Below are 21,259 nucleotides of genomic sequence, written 5' to 3'. Positions count from 1 at the left end.
CATCCAAAAACAGCAGCAAGCCTTCTTCATATCATCCCCAAATACAAGCACCTAAAAGATCCACCTTACATAGTTGATAAAAGCACCTTGCATTGGCTTACAACTATCACAACAATATCTCCAAGGACTCCAACATTAGCATTCCTCTTCATTAGATGATGAGCATTATCTATTCAGCCATTATAATCCTTCAAACACAATTCTAAAGTAAGATTTAATTTAAAAATAACATCAAAATTTCACAATTTCTTCAGAAATTTAATTTCAGAATAACATCAAATTTTCATTATTTCTTCTCAAATTTCGTTATCAGAATATAATCAATATTCCAGAATTTCTTGTCATTTTCGAATGAATACATTAAAATTTCAAAAATTTTGTTCTATTTCTCATTAGTTAGTTGGTTTGGTGACTAAAATCGTGCATCGATGTATGATCATTTGATTTAGTTTGGAACGGTTAAGTAGTTCAGCGTCTGATCATTGAACTATATAATTGAAATTAAATATGAGAATGTAGTAAACTAGTTGCCTAACTTTTAACCTTTTGTTGCAAAGTTATATACTTGGTAATTCTACTTGTGGTGTGGATGTTTTCTTGCCAAACTATAAATTAATAATTCTACTAGTATTGTGTCATCTGGAAAGACGAGAGTTGCAGAGCATAAATTGACTGGGCATACATTGGCCCCAAACTGAAATTCACCATTCTAAAATACATGAACAAACAAATAAATTCAACACTATAGCAACACTAATCATTAATTTTAGCATCATAATTCATGAATACCCATAATTTTTTTTTTTTTTTTTACAAAATATCCCTAAACCCAGTTCATAGACAACTTACTTGTGTTAACATGCTTAACACACTACTAATAATCTACACCAAAATCAGCTTCAAAGCTTCAATTTTTCTTCAAAGGGAGGTTGATGATGAATAGGAGTAATCTGATGAACAATGAAAACAAATAAATTAAAATCTAAAACAATTAGTGGGTCCCAACGCTTTGTTTTTTTTTTTTTAATAGTAGGGGGTTTCAACGCTTAACCATAGTCAATTTATTTGTTTGAAATTCTTTCTTAGGTCCTAAACGGTGAAAAAATAAAATTCGGGTCCCAAAAGGTGAAAAGTATAAAATTTTAGTCTCTAATTATTACCTTAACTCGTTTTTTTACTATTCACCATTGAGAAAATTAAAAAATAGGGATATGATTTTATCAAAGAGAATTTCCAAAAAATAAATTTAAAAAAAAAAAGAAAAACCCCTTGTCTCGTATTCTAAAACCCTGGAAAACCAACACAAAAACCCTATTCAACGTTTGTTCATTCCTTCCAAGTTCCAATTCGATCCACCACTTTGTTGAAACTAGCAGTAGCAGACAGAGCTCTACTATAATGGGTTCAGGCTTCGTATTCGAGCCTCCTAGCGACGAAGAACTCGAAGACGACATTCATTCCGGCGACGGCAATGCCCCCGAATCTGCCTGGGACTTCGCCGCCTACTCCGAAGCCGTCGCCGAAGAACACGCCCGCCGTCACACCACCTCCGTCGACCAGAAAATCCACAAGCTTCGTCAACAGCGCGTCGTCTCTCTCCCTAACGACTCCGACTCCGACTCCGAATCCAATAAACAAGTACTTTTTCATTCTCCTTTTCTTCCTCTTTTGTATTTCAATTCAGTTTCAGTTCTCAATTGTAATTGTAATTTGATTTTGGTTGATTGATTTTATTAGGAGGATTACAAGCCTGAAGAAGGAGATGATGACGATAACGATGTTGTTGAAAGTGATAAGCCTTTCTTTGCAGCTGCTGAAGGTGTTTCCTATCAAGCTAAATCGTTTTTGGAGCTTAATCTTTCGAGGCCGTTGCTTCGAGCTTGCGAAGCGTTAGGGTATTCTAAGCCTACTCCAATCCAGGTTTATTTAGGAGTATATTTTTATAAATTTTTAGGATTTTACTTAAATTACTAGCTCAAATTTATTTTGGAATAGGACTGATAATGGAAAAAATGTTTGTAGGCTGCTTGTATACCATTGGCAATGGCCGGGCGTGATATTTGTGCGAGTGCAATAACCGGTTCTGGGAAGGTAAATCATTGGTTGATTTCATTGTTTTAGGATTATTGTTGAAAAGATTGGAATTTGAAATTCATGATTGTAGCTCCCTTTAGTGCATGTTTGATTTGAATCTAGGTAAGGAAATGGAATGGAAATGAATAATAAGAGGAAGGGGTAATGTTGTTAAGTGCTACTATTATTAGTTGTTCAGTATACTGAAAGAAAGGAATTAATGGTTACCTTTAGGAAATAAGGTGTGTTACGCTACCTTTCATACCAAACACTTGGTAAATGGTTAATTGATTCGACTTCCATCCCTTAGAAACACTATATCAAACAAGCTCTTAATTCTAAGATAAACTTTTTAAAGAAGGTTGGACTTAGTTTGTTACTGGCTTTATCTTAGACTGACTTAATATGAAAGAAAAGAAAAGGAAGAATCTGATTGTAACTAGCTGATTGCTGCTGTTTAAGGATGCATTCTAGAATTGGAATTTGCTAATATTTGGAATTGTTCAAGGGCTGCTCTTGTGTGCATTATTCTGTTATTGGAGGAAAATATGATGGGTTTGGATATAATTGTAATTTATATTTTTCTCTGTTCGGTTTCTGTAGACCGCAGCTTTTTCATTGCCGACCTTGGAGAGGTTGCTATACCGCCCAAAGCGTGTGCCGGCAATTAGGGTTCTTATTCTCACTCCAACAAGGGAGCTAGCTGTCCAGTAAGTTTCACTATTAACTCCATTTTTTTGGTCATCAAGAAGATTTTATTTCTTTAAACCAAATAACTTACAACAACAAACTACAAAACTGAGGAACCCTTTTCTTACCTATTATATTGAATGTATATTTTCATAAGCATGTGTTTATATGCTTAATAAATTGATATCCTCATAAAGGTTCCAATTTAAAGCGATATCAAATAGTCATGAATAACATGTCCTGATCTAACATTACAGATGACACATTGAACATTGCTGTAATAGTTGTGGTCAAGTGTAAGATGAGGTTTGGTGCATGTTTATATAGGCATTAGAAACTAAAAGAGTGCTGCCTTGCTATTATTCATTTCCTCCAGCATCTTTGGTTTTTAAAAAATCTGGTAAAGCTAAAACAAAGTATTGCCTGTTTGTGAAATTCAATCCTATTAGGCGAAAGGATTATCAAATTGTTGAAGCATCTATGCATAATGTATAGTGATATACTATCCTTGTACTATTGTACCACAAACTTTTCCTAATTTTTCATTTTTGTTGGTCTCAATTACCTTTAGTCTAATGTTTTCCTTTTTTCCACTTAAAATTTTTTCAGTATTGTTTTCCTTGCCCACCATCCACAAACAGTTTCCTGTACATATGCTTTAACTTAATATTCATTTTTTTTATAATAAATATTCCACCATAATATCACTTCTAAATTTTTTTGCCTCACAGAATTTGGAGAACGCCCAAAGGTTTTGTGGGGTGTAAGAAGCACAGGATATAGCGTTTTTGGTGGTACATTTTTTGAATAATGCACCAGAAAAGTATCATAAGAAATACTTCTTCGTCTCTAGATTTGGATCCTTGTTGCTATGTTGCAATATCCTCGAACGAAGTTCCTTTCTCATTATTAAGTGGATAAAATTATATATATTCCCATTCATTTATTGGATTTGTAATCAATGGATTGAATGAATCCCTGATTATCAAAATACTTAAAAGCAGACTGAAACAGAATACCTTTTTGTTATTTCTTCCATGGACTTGTGATTTAGTCCATATTATAGAAAAATGTTGTAGCTTCCAAAGAATTTTAACAATGTATGACATTTAAAGTCTTTGAGGGTTGTCTTCCACTTCTTCTTGCCTTTTACTTGCAGTGAAGGAGTCCCTAAGATACTGGCCTTTGTGGAACATAATTATGTGTATATCCTTTACATGTTTCTTTGTTGTCTTGATTCGTAATTGTAAACTTTCTCAAACATATAGTGTTCTGTTCTTTCTCACTCTAGTGTTCTGACGTGGCTTTTCAGGGTTCACAGTATGATAGAAAAACTTGCTCAATTTACAGATATAAGATGCTGCCTGATTGTTGGTGGGCTATCAAATAAGGTTATGATACTTTCTTATTGGCTCTTTTCTGTTTCGGTACAATTTATCTATCATGCTATCTGCAACTTTTTTGTGCTGTTTGCCATTTTACATTTCAAAGTAGTTTGTCCCCTGATTGAGATTGGTTTGATGCGATGCTTCTACACTTTTAGTGGGTCCTTCTTATCTGAGCTGTGTGCAAGTGTGAATTTTACTGTGAGCCTGCGACCCCTACATGCTTGTGCTTTTTGTCTATGCATGTGTGTGCTTCAGCCCTCTTGATGTTTTAATGTGATTTCCTTAGTCCAAATGGAAATAACCATAATTTCACTAAATACTTCTACTACGGATAACATTGAAAGTTTTTCATTGCTTCAACTATATCCGGTTTTGGCTGTTCTAGATGTCTTCCTTCTTTTCTATATCTGTCATAACTGAGTGACATCATAAATGAACTCAGGTGCAAGAGGCTGCATTAAGGTCGATGCCAGATGTCGTTGTGGCAACTCCAGGGCGTATGATTGACCATTTACGTAATTCAATGTCTGTGGATCTAGATGATCTTGCTGTCTTGATTCTTGATGAGGCTGATCGACTTTTGGAGCTTGGATTTAATGCTGAGATCCAAGAACTCGTCCGTATGTGTTCAAAACGGAGGCAGACAATGCTTTTTTCTGCCACAATGACTGAAGAGGTTGCAGAGCTTGTCAAACTATCTTTAAAGAAACCACTACGGCTGTCAGCTGATCCATCTGCCCAACGACCCGCAGCTTTGACTGAGGAGGTTGTGAGAATAAGAAGAATGCGTGAAGCACATTATGAGGCAGTGCTTCTTGCATTATGCTCAAAAACATTCACATCCAAAGTAATCATTTTTAGTGGAACCAAGCTTGCTGCTCATAGGTTGAAGATATTATTTGGGTTAGCAGGCTTAAAAGCAGCCGAGATTCATAGCCATCTTACACAAGCACAGCGCCTTGATTCTCTTGAACTTTTCAGAAAGCAGGAAGTAGACTTCTTGATTGCAACAGATGTTGCTGCTCGAGGGCTTGACATAGCTGGGATTCGGACAGTTATTAATTATGCTTGTCCTCGTGACCTCACAACATATGTACACCGAGTTGGTCGTACAGCAAGAGCTGGTCGGGAAGGATACGCAGTCACATTTGTCACTGATAATGATCGCTCTCTACTAAAAGCCATTGCTAAAAAGGCTGGTTCTAGGTTAAAGAGCAGAATTGTTGCTGAAGAGTCAATTAATAAGTGGGCGCAAACAATTGAGCAGATGGAAGATCAGGTTGCTACTATTCTTCGAGAAGAGAAAGAAGAAATGGCTTTGAGAAAAGCAGAGATGGAAGCAGCAAAGGTTTGTTTATGCTTTTTTTCTTTCTGCATGGCAACACTACTATCCCCTCACATCCATTTGATGTCAAATTGTTTGCAAATTGGAGTTTTTGGCTTGGTAATTATCAACCAGATCATGATTTTTATAGTGATTGGAAAAATACACTACATTATCCATCAGAAGTTCATAAAATCCATAATTAAATACTGTGTCTGAATGTAAATTAAATCTAGAACTTTGGGAATGTAATAGCTTGATCAGTCCATTGAAGCATTATATGCAGTGATAGTGTGGTTTGAATTTCCATAAAATTTTCTTGTCTTTGATGATTTATTGTCCTAGCATGAATGATTGTGTCTTTTTTTTTGGATTAACTTATGAAAATTGCATCTTAAAACATCTTAACTTTGTAGTTTTTGGATTAACTTGTCTTGTCAAAAATAAATAAATAATTAATAAAACTTTGAAGTTTTTGATAAGTTGTAAATTTATTGACATGCTTGGATTTAACATCCTAGAGGATTGCTATAAAAAAATATGGAAGATTTTGGTCTTCTCACTTTCTTTATGAAGTTATGAACTTGCTTGAATATCATATCCTAAATCATTGCGAGGAGTTGGAGTATAAGTTCAAGAGATTATCTTTAAGCTAACTAATTCCATTATGTTACTGGTTTCAAAAAAAAAAAAAAAAATCCATTATGTTACTACTTGTTGGCCACTAGTGTTCTGCTTTTTATATCAGAATCCAGATATATTGAACTTTCCATCATTGCTGACATGTTCATTTACTTTCATTTTTTCAGGCTGAAAATATGATTGAGCACAGGGAAGAAATATTTTCCCGGCCTAAAAAGACGTGGTTTATAACAGAGAAGGAAAAGAACTTAATTGCAAAGGAGGTGAAGGTACTGTCTCTTGAGATTATTGTGAATTTCTTGTAGTTAGAAGCCATGGTGATGATGCTTTTACTTTGGAATAGATTGCTAATTATATATTTCAATTCAATAACCTGATATCGCAGGATACTTGAGATCCTTTCTACTTTTCATTTTTCATTTATCTCACTGAAACAAATAAAAGAAAGATGAGACTCCGCTACTGAAATGCTAAAACTTTTCCATCATCGATCAATGGTGCAGTTGTGAGTCAGCTGTATTATCTTTTCTCTTAACATGTGATGCAGTGGCTATTAAAAGACAAGATGTGCCATGCTGGATTATCTATATAAAATGTCATAAAGGGGACATATTTTATGAATCACACTTGCCTCTTTTGAAGAATATGCCTCTAAATGTCTGTTTGTTATAGGTCAGAGTTAACTTATCTGATAAGTCTGGCATAAAGGTTTCTACTTCTGGAGATTTATACGAACGTAACAATGCTAAATGTAACTAAAATATGACATTCAATATATGATTCATGTATCACAATATTTATATGTATTATGATGCCACAAAGTCATAATATCTGCATGTACTATGATGCCACAAAATCACAATATCTATATGTACTATGATGTCACTAACCAATAGCAAAAGAGCACCTACCAGTCTACCACTTGCAAAAGATACTCATCTGCTGTTTAATCATAAGATACAGTATAGCCTGCAGTACATTTTCTAAGCTAAGAACTTTTTTGAGTTATAAAATACTTGCAGCCATTCCTAATAAACCCTTTTGCTAATTCACATATGTTTCCTACCTTCAAAATATGTGGTGCTTCTTCCAAGTTCCAACTATAGCCTAAAAAATCATATTGCTGAGTATGATAACAACTATTTTAAAAAAATGGAGTGGTCATTATCATACCCTCCTAGTCAAGATATTGCCCTTCAAGTAGTATCTCATTTCTGCCCTGCTCATAATTTCTTTCTCTATGGAAGTACTGCCAAATTCAGATATTTGCAGTTAGTTGTCATTGTTGAAGACATCATTATATGTTTCATATTGTTCTTCATTGAGCACCAATTTTCATGCTATGTCTCACTTTCCTGTATTGTCAACAAGGCAGTTCTGTATGGTAAAGGGTAGATGTAAGCATAGGGTGGTGGTGGTGAAGGGCTGGTGGTTGAAGGGAAGTCTGGGTTGTTGGATGATTTTCCCTTTCTTATTTAAAACAAACAACTTTGTAAATTTTGGGGTTTCGGTTTCCATTCACCTTGTTTTCCTTTCTTAGAGCATCCACAATGGCTAGCTACATGTACATGTAGCTTTGGGTTGCCACATCATTATCTCCAAGCTACATGATTTAAGCTATAACCTCTACAATGTAAGCTACATTCTTTTGTAATAAATAAACCATTAAAAATATTATAAACAAACCAACAAACAAATACATAAAAAATATGAAACAAATCAATATATGTGTATTGTGTGGAGTGTACTAGAGCTATGTAGTTTGGCCTTAGCTACAACCTATGTAGCTCTACAATGCCTAGCATGTAGCTCTACATTATTTAGAAATTGCAAGTAGGTTCGTTTATGCAACCATTGTGGATGCTCTTAGACTCTTTCCCTTTCACTTTGTTCAATTAAACGCCCCCTTAGTATCTTCGTCCAAGAAAACCCATTCCATTCCATGGTTCCACCCCTTCTACCATCCTACCCACTCTGATCCTAATTGGTCTTCCCATTTCCCTCTTAGGAAAATATAAAAGTTCTTCCCTCTAAATTCTTTTCATATATGTTTAGTAACACCCATCAATTTTCTTATGTATATTTGGTGAATGTGCCAAACAGTTCCATTAATTGGCTGTGCCGCCAAAACAGAAACTTGCTAGTAGGAATTAGGTAGTTGTTTAGTTGTTGTTCGAGTTCTTCTCAAATGCTTGGCCTTTTGGATGGGTTTGCCAAACAGTTCCATTAATTGGCTGTGCCGCCAAAACAAAAACTTGCTAGTAGGAATTAGGTAGTTGTTTAGTTATTCTCTTTTGTTGGTTGTTCGAGTTCTTCTCAAATGCTTTTATGATAGTCTCCACTTTATTTCCTGATTTTTTAAAATTTTATCAGAATATTATAGTCTGGGATGTAATGATTAGGTAGTTTCCACTTAATTTTACAAATTTCAATCAGAATATTATACTGTCTGGAATGTATTTTTATTAGGACACTAATTTGAGAAACTGAAGAAGGATATGGGCATATGGCTTTGTTTGTCTTTCTATGAAGCTGTAGTTAAGTATTTTTCATTAAATATTACCACAAAATTATGGTTCAGGCCACCTATCCATATTTTTATGGTACTCTCTATGATTGCATCTAGAGGATACATTCTCAAATTATTTTTTACCTACAGATTGTAAAGCTCTTTCAGGAATCTTAATTTTGAATCTGTTTTGACCCCTTTTAAATTCAAGAGCCTCCATATTTACTTGATGGGGGTAAACTATGGAGGCTCTTGAATGTTAAAGTATATCAAACTAAATCCCTTAAATACTATTTGGTGAAGCTTGGTTAAAACTAGACGCCTTAAATTGTCCATTTTAACTTCAAGAAAAATGGCGTTACTTTATTAAGCCTTTGAGTCAAGAAAGCTCTTATCTAATGCTAATTATGACATTTAAGAAAATCTTTTTTTTTTTTTAGGATGCAGAATATTCTGTCTGTTGAGCGTTTGGTTCTTGATTTAATTTAAATATATAAATTCAATAGGTATCCTCGGAGACGAAGAAAAATTCTGGTAATGTCGTTGTCAGTGCCCAGCAAGCAGAAGATTTGAAATTGAAGGAAAAGAGGAAACGAGAGCGTGAGGTATTTGTCCTATTTCCCGCAGTTATATTATCTGGCAATTGTGTAATGGTTTATGGTGATAAAATCTCATTATTATACTTGTCTTTGAGCAGAAAAACTTGCCCCGGAAAAAGCGCAGAAAGCTGGAAGCGGAGAGAGAGATGCTGGAAGAGGAAAATAAGTCTGATGATTCAGAAGGGGTGAGTATCAATCTTGTGCTTTCATTAATGTGAATTTGGATTTATACTTGATATTGCACGGAAGACTTTTTTTCTATTATTTGAATTGGTATCTAGGGCTATATTATTGAAGCTTATTTACACTTTTCTGCTTGCAATTTGAATTGGCATCCTGACTGCTATTGCTCCACATGCTCACCATGCCCCTTTTCTTCTAATCCCCATGTCCTCAGGCCCTGAATCTCTCATTTTTACATGCTACATTGGGAAATAGCTTTGTTTCTGGATAGTTAATTTAATCAGCATCATATTATCTTTTTTGTTTGGAATTACATTATTTTTCTGATCAACCATCTGTGTGATGGCAGGAAAATAAAAAGAGTAAGAAAGATAAAAGTGGAATACCGCTTGTCGAGGTTGCCTATCGCAAAGCTAAAGCAATCAAGGCTGGGAAAAAAGCACAAGATGGTGGTAAAAATATCAAAAAGATGGGGAAGAAAGCAGCACAACCTCAGTCAAGAACAGATGAGATGCAGGAGCTATTCCAGACTGATATGAGTGAGAAACGGGGGAAAAAGAACCTTCAGCATGTTCAAAAGAAGTCCAGGAATTCATTTAAGAGTAAATCGAGGTATAAGTATGCTACTGATGCTTCGCATATAACATGTATACTTATTAAAAGATTTCAGCATTTGTAGGGTATAAAACTCACATGTAGGTGACAAACACACTTCACACCCTGGTAGTTTCCGTCCATGGGTACAAGCATCTCAAGTTCATTGGTTGATGTTTGTTCTTTCTAACAGTTTGACACCCCCCCCCCCCCCCCCCCTCCTCTCCATTTCTCTGTTGCCTGGCCCTTTTGCTGGCTATGTGGCTGCTAGTGGGTCTCTACTTTCTGGTCACCCACTCACTTATAGGTGATTCTCCCTTCTGCCCCTTTGTTTCCATCTTAAGTGTCCTCACCCAGCCCTTTATCTGATATGTGCCACTCTATTGGGGGGTGCGACATTGGTAGTGGCTAATCCTCACTTGTAGATGATGCAAGCAACTTTTGTCCTGTTGAGATTTGAATTCTTCTGTTGCAAGTACATGTTTTCTTATAGTTAATTCAATATGTGCAGGTATAAGCGAAGGTAGGCATTTTATCCAGGCCAAGATCCCTGACTAAGTTTTGGAGGCAAGCAAGAAATGAACTTGGGCGATTTCAACTTCCATGGAAAATCTACTTTTTAAAGTGAAGTGCAATTTTGTTGGGCAATCTTCAGAGTAACTAAAGAGTTGCAATTGTTCTGCATCTCAGCAGGACGGATAACAGTGGGCATGCTAGATACTGAATTTTACCTGGCTTGTCCTTGTATATTTGGCGGGCTTTGAGGTTTATATGCTATATGACTACGCTGCGGTTCGAAGGAAAAGCTTTATAATGGCATTTTTTCCATTTTTGTTCGATATAATGGCATTTTGTTTTAAGTTGTAAAAGATGATTGGCAGTAATATTAATGGCGTTTTTTTAAGGGTAATAATAATGGCATTTTTTTTTAAAGTGCAATATGTTACCACTTCTATTACAATCTTGGTCTGCACTACTGTCTAGTAATATTTTCTTCGCATAGTTAAATGAAAACCATTTCCTATATAAAGAGAAACAAGAATAAGTGTATTTTAATTTTTAAAAATATATTTATTTTCTCTAAAACATTAATTTGATCATTAGTTGGTAAAATAGGTGCAGAAGAGCTAGATTAATCTTTTAATGTAGTAGGCGTAGTGTCACGGTCCGGGAGTTTGGGCCCCGAAACGTGCTGCGCGCTTTAGCCTTTTGGCAGCCAGAACGCTAGCCTTGAGCGGAAGAGGGGCTTGGAAGCACAAAGCAACACAAGCGGGCAATTAAATCATAGGAGCACTCACGTCTATTTGGGCGACGGATTGGAGTGCGGGTGGTCGGGGCTTGTGATGGCTGATATTTCAAGGCGGGCACAAGCGGGTTAGTGCAACAAGTTGGTTTGGAGGGGAGCTATTATGCAAGTAAGACACAATATCTATAAAGGTCTAACAACAAACAAGCATAAAAATAAGACAACACTTGGTAGAAGGTTTAAGATTTCATTAATCATTCACTCTCTAAAGAGCTTTAATTAAATTGCAAGGAGAATCCCTAGTGAACCTGCACTGACAATAACACAATAATGGGACCTCGGGCTAAGAAAATATAAAGTAAACTCAAAGAAAGCATCTAAAGGAAATCTAATACATCAAAAGGAGTCGGATTCTAACATCTTCCCCCACTTAAGCTGTCGATGACCTCGTCGACTTAAAAGGGTTACAATCAAGAAAATACTAAACTATCTCGAGTCTCTGGTGCGCCATTGGTGCGGCTGACTTCTTGAATCTTTGCTGACTCTGGAGCTGGATCTTCGTTGTTGACGAGGAGCTTATCTTTGGGGACTGTGGTGGTGAGCTTCAAGTTGTGGCTGGTGCCTCTTGGGTGACCATTGTTTCTGTGATTCCCTACACGTGACCTCCGTTGTTTGCTCGACCACTGTTTCCCCTCTCTCTTGGGAGGTTCTCCTTTGGTGTCTCTGGGCTCGTTGCTCTTTGCTTCAAACCGGGTGTCTGATTCTGGTTTTGGCGGGGGTGTATCTTGGATGTTGCCGACTCACTGGGCTTCATCTCCTGCTTCTGGGTGTCTTTGGTGTGAGCTTGTTTCTTTGATGTCGCCTTTTTCTCTGGCTCCATCACTCGAATTGCCGATAGGTATCAAACTTCTGGTTCTTCCTCAGGTGCTACCATTCTCATAGCACTCATTCGGTACATGGAACCCATTCTGCATGTGGGCTCATCATCGCTGCTGGTCTCTCTTGGGGCCTCCTGAACGAACATGAATGACAATCACTTCTGGATCTTGTCAAGCTCTTCTTTATGCTTGCACTCCCACCATTTGTGTGGGCCTCGACAAAGTATGCAGTTTATCGACCTTGTGTACGTTTGCCGAGGACGTGCCGGCCTTTGAGTTTTCGGAGTTGTGGGAGGAGGTTGATGTAGATCTCTGGGCATCACCTGCTCCACTTCTTCTATGATATGTATTAACGGTGTTGGACGATACTTGAAAGCCATTCTCTGTACCCTTTGGAGAGCTAGGAGTCGGGCTATCGGAGCGTGTTGACGTCCCACTTGAATCATTCTTGGATTGATGGCCCTTCCCAACTGAGTAGTCCATCAATCTCTTAATAGCACACATAGCAGCAGCGAGGGTATCAATCTTCTGCCTGAAAATCTCTTGCTGCACCCATTCCTTTAATCCATTGACAAAGTTGAACACACGATCTTTCTCGTTCATGTCTGTGGTGTCCAACATTATCGCTGAGTATTCCTTCACATAGTCACGAAGAGAGCCCTTCTGGCGGCACTTTAGAAACTTCATCCGAGCAACAAAGTCTGTGTTGTCGGGTAGAATTGCTCTTTGAGTTCCCCTTTAAACTCCGCCCATGTATCAATCTTTATCCTTCCTACTTCGATGTCTGCGTGCTTGGTGCGCCACCAAAGCTTAGCATCTTCAGACGAGTACATGATAGTAGTATCCACTTTCTGATCGTCACTTAATTGACATACTCGGAAGTAGTGCTCCATGTCGAAGAGGAAGTTGTCGACTTCTTTGGCATCTCTAGCGCCACTGTAGTCGTGAGGTTTGGGCGGCTTGATCTTTACCGCACCAGCACCAAGTGTGTCTCTACCCACAGTGCGCATTAGGGTAGCACATTTCTCAAGTGCTTCATCAGCTTGTCCTTGAACAAATTGCAATTGTTCGTGGAGAGCATCTCTATCTTCCATCAATTTCACAATTTGCTCGGCTTGCTCGTGTACCACGACTTGGAGCTGGGATCATTCGTTCGCTTTTGTCTCGAGCCAACCGAGTCTTTCTTCTATGAATTCCATCTACGTGTAGCCTTCCTTGGTGCCTACACGGCTTGCTTGCGACAAGGTTTGGAACTTGGCTCTGATACCAACTGTCACGGTCCGAGAGTTTCGGCCCCAAAATGTGCGGCGCGCTCTAACCTTTTGTTGGCAAGAACGCTAGCCTTGAGCGGAAGAGGGGCTTGGAAGCACAAAGCAACACAAGAAGGCAATTAATTCATAGGAGCACTCACGTCTATTTGGGCGACGGAGTGCGGATGATCGGGGCTTGTGACGGCCGATACTTCAAGGCGAGCACAAGCAGGTCCAAACCACAAGTTCTTAGTGCAACAAGTTGATTTGGAGGGGAGCTATTATGCAAGTAAGACACAATATATATAAAGGTCTAACAACAAACAAACATAAAAGTAAGGCAACTCTTGGTATAAGAGTTAATATTTCATTAATCATTCACCCTTTAAAGAGCTTTAATTTGACTACAAGGAGAATCCCTAGTGAACATTGCACTGATAGTAACACAATAATGGGACCTTAGGCTTAGAAAATATAAAGTAAAATGTAAGAAAGCATCTAAAGGGAATCTAATACATCAAAAGAAGTCGGATTCTAACACGTAGTCCAAATAAGACTATTTTATAGCCTATTTTAGTTCGAAAATCTATATCATTAGTTTTGTCAGACACAAAAAGTTTAAAATACAAAAATATCATCAAATGTGTCAACAAGAAATAGGGTCATATTTGGTAGTTATGTGTCAGCAAATAAGCTAGCTTACTCAATAGCTAGATGTTAATAAAATAAATAGTTCATTAATAAATCCCCTAAACATGATAAATAGCTAAACTTCCTTAGATTTTAGAATTTTTTTTTATGTCTATTTGGAAAATTCTGGTGGATAAATTAGCATTTGAGTTAAATACAAAAGCAAATGTTGCTTTAATTTCAAAAAAAAAAAAGGCAAGCAAATGTTGCTTTCATGTGATGAAAAAGTGTGAAAAAGTTTGGTTATCATCTTTATAATAGAGTTTGTTTGTAGTTGATTATAATGAGGACCAAGAGGTCAAAACTCAAAAGGAAGTTGAAGCAAATGGATAAATCAATTGCTTGTATGAAATATCCGCAAACTGCTAAACCCTTTAGGCTAAGCTGGAAACTCATTTGGATATTTTACTTGCTCTTCAAGCCTGAATAATTCAAAATAAATTATAATACTCCGTATTATATACTACTATCTAAAATTTATCTAGTTTCTAAGTTACAAATCTCATCTAATTAGGAAAGCATAAAATATAGAAAATAAATACTCCGTAACATGATATGATATTTGGTAAGTTTAGTTTATTTCCTAGGAGCATGAAAGTCTAACGAGGAAGTACTAAGTGAGGTTTGATATGTATATGCAAGTGCATAACATGGAAAAATTGTAAATAAAATGCAACTTTAGTGTAACGGTTTGTGAAAATGGAGGGAAAATCTAAACGGAATAGTAAAATTGTGTAACGGAGTGGGACCCTTAGCAGATTAAAAAAAACATTTGAAGGAACCCCACTTGTACTTCCTCCTGAAGGAGAGAGACCCACTGAAGTATAGAACCTTCTTCCTCTTTTAAAAAATCGAAAAAGCTGAGCACCTTTTCCTCCATTGTTGAACTCCAAAAAACTAAAGAAATGGAGTGTTGAATTTTAAAAAGAACTTAAATTATCCTCCGTGGTGCGTAATGGAGTACCTTGAAACGACGGAGGATGTTGAAAGGTACAATGGTGGTGAGTTTGGCCTGAGCATCTGTGAAGCCGGTGAAGAGGATCTGGGTGAAGGAGTAGACTGTGCAGTGGCGTTGGAGGCCGTTTTAAATCAGGTGAGTGAGAAATTGCTACAGTGATGATATGATTTTGTGGGTGTTGGTGTATTTGCTATAAATAACTAGGGTTTTCACATTTACAATTGTATAAAAGGTTCTATAATACAGAAATTCGAGCTATGAAATTCGAGGTATTGTATGTTATGTGTGTTGTCATCGTATTGCTTGTCGTCCTTTTTTATCAATTTGTAATACCTCTGAAACTTATTTTACCCTGCTATGTTGTGTGAATGTGCTGTTGTTACAATAGTGTGAAAAACAAATTGTTAAATTGGAAAAACTGCTGACCTTTGTGAGGTGAATGTTTTATGCTTAAATAAAGTTATTGTTGGGGAGGAGTCCTTTAAGACTCCAACCAAAGGCAAGGCTAATGTCTCCATCAGTCTTCAGATTGAGGAGGAGGGTGGTGAGGTGGAGATGGATGTTGCTTTGCCACCTCCGTCCATTGGAATGGTGTTTGAGTCAATGTTAGAAGTGGATAAGTATTTCAGGGAATATGGGCAGCAGAATGGGTTTGGTGTTGTGCGTGCAAGTGGTGCAAATAATGGAAAAGGTGCAAAGAGGAATTGTAGGTGGACTTGTGAAAGATATGGGAGGCCTGGTCGGAAGAGGAAAAAGGTTGAAGTTGGTTTTGTCTCAGATGCTCAAATCAGTGAAGATGAAGAATTGTGTCCTAAGCGAAAATCAAAAAAATGTGAATGCCCTGTGTTTATATATGCACATGTAAACGCTGTAGGTCAATGGGAGATAACGAAGGCTAAAATGGAACATGATGGGCATACTCCAACCCCTAGCAAATCGAAGAGTATAAGTAAATTTAGGAAGAAATTTTTGTGGAAAATCCCCATATTGTGAAGCAGCTATTTCATGAGAGAAGGGCTGGGGTGCCTGTTTCTACCATTTATAGAAGTATGGCTCGGCAGAGGAATGGTTTGGAGGGGATGCAGTTTGAGCAAAAAGACTTACATGATGAAGTATCTAAGGAACGGAAAAGGGTCTTTGAAGAAGGGGATGCAAAAGCCATGTTTTCATACTTTAAGAGAATGGTGGATGACAATTCAAATTTCTTTCACACATATCGAGTAGATGAAGAAGGAAGATTGAAGGATGTTTTATGGGTAGACGCAAGGAGTAGGGTGGCTTACGAAGAGTTTGGGGATGTAGTTGTATTTGATTCTACTTATTTGACTAATGAATACAAACTTCCTTTTTGCAACTTCGTAGGAGTGAACCATCATGGCCGAACCATTCTTTTTGGATGCGCTCTTGTCACCCGTGAGAATGCTGAGACTTTCGAATGGGTTTTCTCAAATTGGCTTCGATGTATGGGCGACAAACCACCTATTGGTATCCTAACTGACCAGGACCCGGCAATGCGGAAAGCTCTAAAGGTTGTTATGAAAGGTACAACCCACAGATGGTGCATTTGGCACATCATTAACAAGTTTGGAAAGAAGTTAGGCAAGCATGTTAAGTACAAGGAGCTGAAGGAGGCACTGCAGCAGGCGATTTATGATAGTCTTGACCCTGAGGAATTTGAAGAACGATGGCCTGAGGTTATTAAGAAATTCAAAGTTGAAGATGATGAATGGTTGGCAGGTAATAATCAAGTTATTTATTTATGTATTTGATGACATTTGTCTGGAATGTGTTTTGTGTTGTATCATTTGGAAAGTACTTAAGTGTTGGTGTATTATTCCTTTGGTGTGCTGGGAGTGTGTTGATGTGCTGCTGGAGTGTCTTGTTGATGTGTGCTGCCAGTGTGTTGATGTGTGCTGCTGCATTGTCTTTTTTGAGTATATCATGCATGCTTCTTTATATTGTAATCTTCCTTGATGTGCTCCTGAGTGTGTTGATGTGCTTCTGAGTGTGTGTTGCTTCTGGAGTGTTATTGATGTGCTGCTGGGAGTGTGTTTGAGAAATCTTCCTTGATGTGCTGCTGGAGTGCGTTGATGTGATGTTGGAGTATGTTGATGTGCTGCTGTGTCTGTGACATAATTTTGTTTCAAAATTAAGAAATCATACATATGTCTATACAAGTTATGTAATTTGAATTTTGCAGGATTGTATGAGGAACGAGGAATGTGGGTTCCACCTTATGTGAAGCACTTGTTTTAGGCTGGGATGAGGACCACACAGAGAGTGGAAAGCATTCAAGCTTCTTTGACGGTTATCTAAGCAAACACACGCTGCTGGATGAATTTGTTGAGCGGTACGTAGAGGCTCTTGAGGTTAGAGCAAGTAGTGAAAAAAGGCTGATGATAACAACGCGAGATATGTGTGGAAGACTTACAGCGACTTCCCAGCTGAGTTGGTATTCCAAAAGATCTATACCGATGCAAAATTCAAAGAAGTCCAGCGAGAATGTAGCCGGAGCCTATATGTTAGTCCAGTAGAAAAAACAGTTGTTGTTGAGAGCATCATTGAGCATGTGGTTGAGGATAGAGTTTGGTACAAGCCGAAAAACTCTACGAAGGAGAAACCTTCTAAGAGGAAGCGGAGATACAAGATCAACTTTGATTGTGTTTCTAAGGAAGCTTGTTGTGAATGCAAGCACTTTGAGTGCCATGGTATTATATGTCGGCACATCATCAAGGTGTATGAGCTTAATGATCATTACGAAATACTTGACAAATTCATTCTAAGGCGTTGGAGGAAAGATGTTATTAGGAAGCACACAAGGGTTAAAGTTGCATACCACGATCCAAACAAGATCGAAGAGGTTTGCAGGTTTGATAAAATGAGGGTGAAGTTTGGTTCACTTAGTACAAAGGCTTGTGTTTATAAAACCACAATTGATCTTGTCATGCAAACCCTCCAGTTACTAGAAATTCAAGTGGATGAAAAGCTATCAATGATCAATGTTAAAAACGTAGTTACAAACGGAGAAGGAGAAGGTATAGGTGAGAAGGGAACTCCAGTTACCCAATCGACACAGAGACAAGGTAGCTGCTCTTCTCAAGTACCGAAGGATCCCCCAATGCCAAAGAGGCCTGCTCACAGAACAACTGATGTGAGGTTCCCTTCTTGTGTTGAGAAGTCTAAAAAAGGGAGTAAGACAAACAACAATAGTAGAGCTTCAAATAAATCTACTAAGGTGCAGCATGGATCACAGCGTACAACTTCAAATGTTACACCCTCGTATTCTCAGGTTATGTTCTGCTCTAATTTGAGGCTCGATGGTTTATACTTATGTGATAATGTCTTATAATGGTATTATTTTCGATACTTCGCAGTTGCCTCCACCACATGGATTTGTGTTTCCTTATAGCCCGCACTCTATAGGAGGCATCCAGATGGTGGATGCTGACGGATCAATTGGGTATTTCACTGGTGTGTCTGGCGCGAATACCCCTTATACTCCATCGGGAAACTTTTCTGGGAGTGATGGACAATCTGTTTACCAGCATCACTACAGACCAGTAATTCCTTGTACACAGACTGTTGCCTCCCCTCGTACCCCTAAGTCTGCATCACCACTTGGAGGTGCTTCCTCTTCTACAAAATACAGAACCATTGCTCCTAAACCGATGTTTATACCCATTGCTCCTTATCCTACTGGTCAGCAGCAGGTGATCCATCCTTACCACCATCAGTACAATCATCCAAACCAACTTCTTAATGCTCATCAGGAACCCTCCAGTGGTACTAAACAACAGTATAATGGTACTAACCAACACTGTAATGGTCCTACTGCTACTAATGGTCCAACGACCACTAACCCAGTAAACTCTGCACAGTAGGGAAGAGCAGAGCTCAGTGATGAAATGCAGCTGCCCAGTGGATAGAACTTTATTTTGAAGGCAGTAGCGCCTTATTTTGATTTGTAGCCTAAAGCCTTTTTTTGATTTGGTGGGTGTTGCTTTAACTTATTGTTTTGAAGGCTACAACCTGAAACTTGTTTTTGGAGGATCACATGTTGTAGCTGAACCATATTAACTGAGGCTGATTAATAATTGGCAAAACGTTATTATTTTATTTTGGTTTCATTTAGTAGTTATTAGTTATTATTGAACACAACACTGTAAGTACTATTTATTACACTGAAATTCGAAACGATATAACTGGAGTTGACATTCTTACTACTAATATTGGACGTTATAAAGGGTACAACTGGGGTATTAACCCATGCTTTTGTTAGTACTTATAGTTCCTTTGTAAAGGGTACATCTGGAAATGATATAGGTTCCACTTCCAATTAAATATGATAAACACTTACCTTTAGAAATGGTACCACTGGAGTTGTCAAGGGTACCACCCTAATAAGGTTAACACCTTTGATTAAAAGTATAACTTACAGAGGGGATTATAAATTATAAACTTATAGGTTATGTTCTGCTCTAATTTGAGGCTCGATGGTTTATACTTATGTGATAATGTCTTATAATGGTATTATTTTGTATAAACTTATAGGGGGGATTATAAACTTACGTGGATTTAAACGTGAATTAGACCACACAATATAATCCCATAATTTACTTATGCTCATAAAATCACAGGTTAAAATGTAATCATATTTGTTATTTTTAAGAATTACACGGCTCCAAATGTCTTACAAAGAAACCAAGATACTATGTTGTTTTTCATATTAAGTGATTCATGTTAAGTCATTCACACTTTTTCCTTGGTATACTAATAAGTTAATTATTATTACTTCTTAATTATAATAACAATTCAATTATATTACTCAAGTCAATCTTATTTTGTATTTATCTTGTTCCATATAACCCATTCTTAGGTAACAAATCGGTTTTCCTTCAATTTGATAGTCTTCTCTTCATTTCAGCCATGTGCAGCTGGTCCTTATTTAGCATTACTGTAACATTAACGTATAACACTATACTCATATTAAGGCCAGTAGTTGAAAGTTCAACTATATACTACAAGGGTACCGTTAACTGTCTTTAGGGTACTATTATTACTTTTATGTTTTAGGGTTACGCTTTAGGGTTTCGGGTTTATGGGTTTCATACAACCATGGGTTTAGGGTTTATGGGTTAGTACCTTAATTTACTAAATTACACTGGAACATAAAAACTACCACTGACAAACCAAAAAGTCCAGTTTAAAATAATTTTTACCTTTAACTGGATTTGTTTTATATTATGTTAACACTGTCTAGGGTACTACAACGTGTACATCACAAATTGATAAGGTTTTATTTTATTACTTGGAGGTCATGTGGTATGATTGTTACATTATAACAATGTAAAAACTCCTACACCAAATGAGATTTTAACGTACGTAGTCCAATTTACAATTACCAACGTTGGTTTGTCATCCATGTTATGTATGTATAATGGAATCACTAGAACTCACCAATGACTTCATAAGGGAATCTTCCTTAAGGTTTTGAAGCAATGTTACCGTGGTTATTATAATCATAATTTAAATCTAGAAATTATGTTTGAAATCAAACTTGTGGTCCCAAATTAGTGACTAATACTAATTGGCCCATCTTTAAGTTGTTAAATTAGTAACTCTTTAATTACAAAAATTTGTTGTTACCAGTTGTACAAAATTACGTCAGCTGGAACAATATTTGTTTCACTCAGTGTGTGGTAGGATCTACCAAGGGAACCACCACAATTATGAGTACAACTGGAACAAAATATTTACCAAAATTTTCTAAAACTGTTCAGCTGTGATATATAATGATGTGTAATTGTTTTCAATGCTAATTTCTGTTACCGTAACCTATCATACTTCCTACTTTTAAAAGTACTACTGAGACTTTAAACGTACCACTGGGTTTTTTACGCGAAATATTTTATACGAAATTGTAGGCGGGCATTTCGGTACACCTTTCCCGCCCATTTTTGCTGGCTAAAGTTGCATTTTATCAGCCCTTTAAATTTAGAAGGGTTTTGCAAATTCAGAGTACTAAAAATCAGAAACACCATACAATGTCATCACACTCACACTCCATTTCATCTACTTCTAGGCTTAGGAGGTTTGAAACCACGAACTCGGACATTACATGGGTAGCTGCGAAGAAATGCAACTGTGGGGGCCAATCAATAGCCGAGTTCCGCATTTCTCATTCGGAAGCAAATCCTCTCCGGCCTTACTACAAGTGTAGAGCTTGCAATTTCTG

General features: G+C 37.3%; 1 protein-coding gene across 1 annotated transcript; it reads left to right on the top strand.

Moving 5' to 3' along the window:
* The first annotated feature begins 1,326 nt into the window (after positions 1–1,326).
* On the top strand, positions 1,327–10,941 carry LOC145590919 (DEAD-box ATP-dependent RNA helicase 28-like). The gene is made up of 11 exons (XM_081647309.1): positions 1,327–1,638; positions 1,738–1,920; positions 2,023–2,091; positions 2,677–2,783; positions 4,076–4,154; positions 4,594–5,499; positions 6,285–6,386; positions 9,133–9,231; positions 9,324–9,410; positions 9,758–10,020; positions 10,514–10,941. The coding sequence occupies exons 1-11, from the start codon at positions 1,399–1,401 to the stop codon at positions 10,527–10,529; spliced, it is 2,151 nt and encodes a 716-aa protein (XP_081503435.1). The 5' UTR covers positions 1,327–1,398; the 3' UTR covers positions 10,530–10,941.
* Positions 10,942–21,259: the final 10,318 nt, after the last annotated feature.

The sequence above is a fragment of the Chenopodium album genome, chromosome 18 (assembly GCF_948465745.1).
Source record: "Chenopodium album chromosome 18, dcCheAlbu1.1, whole genome shotgun sequence".
NCBI lineage: Eukaryota > Viridiplantae > Streptophyta > Magnoliopsida > Caryophyllales > Amaranthaceae > Chenopodium > Chenopodium album.
The sequence above is the reverse complement of the archived record's forward strand: the minus strand, read 5'-3'. Positions and strand labels throughout refer to the sequence as shown.

Coding starts and splice junctions, on each gene's coding strand:
- LOC145590919 (XM_081647309.1), top strand. CDS start 1,399: ATGGGTTCAGGCTTCGTATTCGAGCCTCCTAGCGACGAAGAACTCGAA. Junction 1,921..2,022: donor CTAAGCCTACTCCAATCCAG/GTTTATTTAGGA, acceptor AAATGTTTGTAG/GCTGCTTGTATACCATTGGC. Junction 2,092..2,676: donor CAATAACCGGTTCTGGGAAG/GTAAATCATTGG, acceptor CGGTTTCTGTAG/ACCGCAGCTTTTTCATTGCC.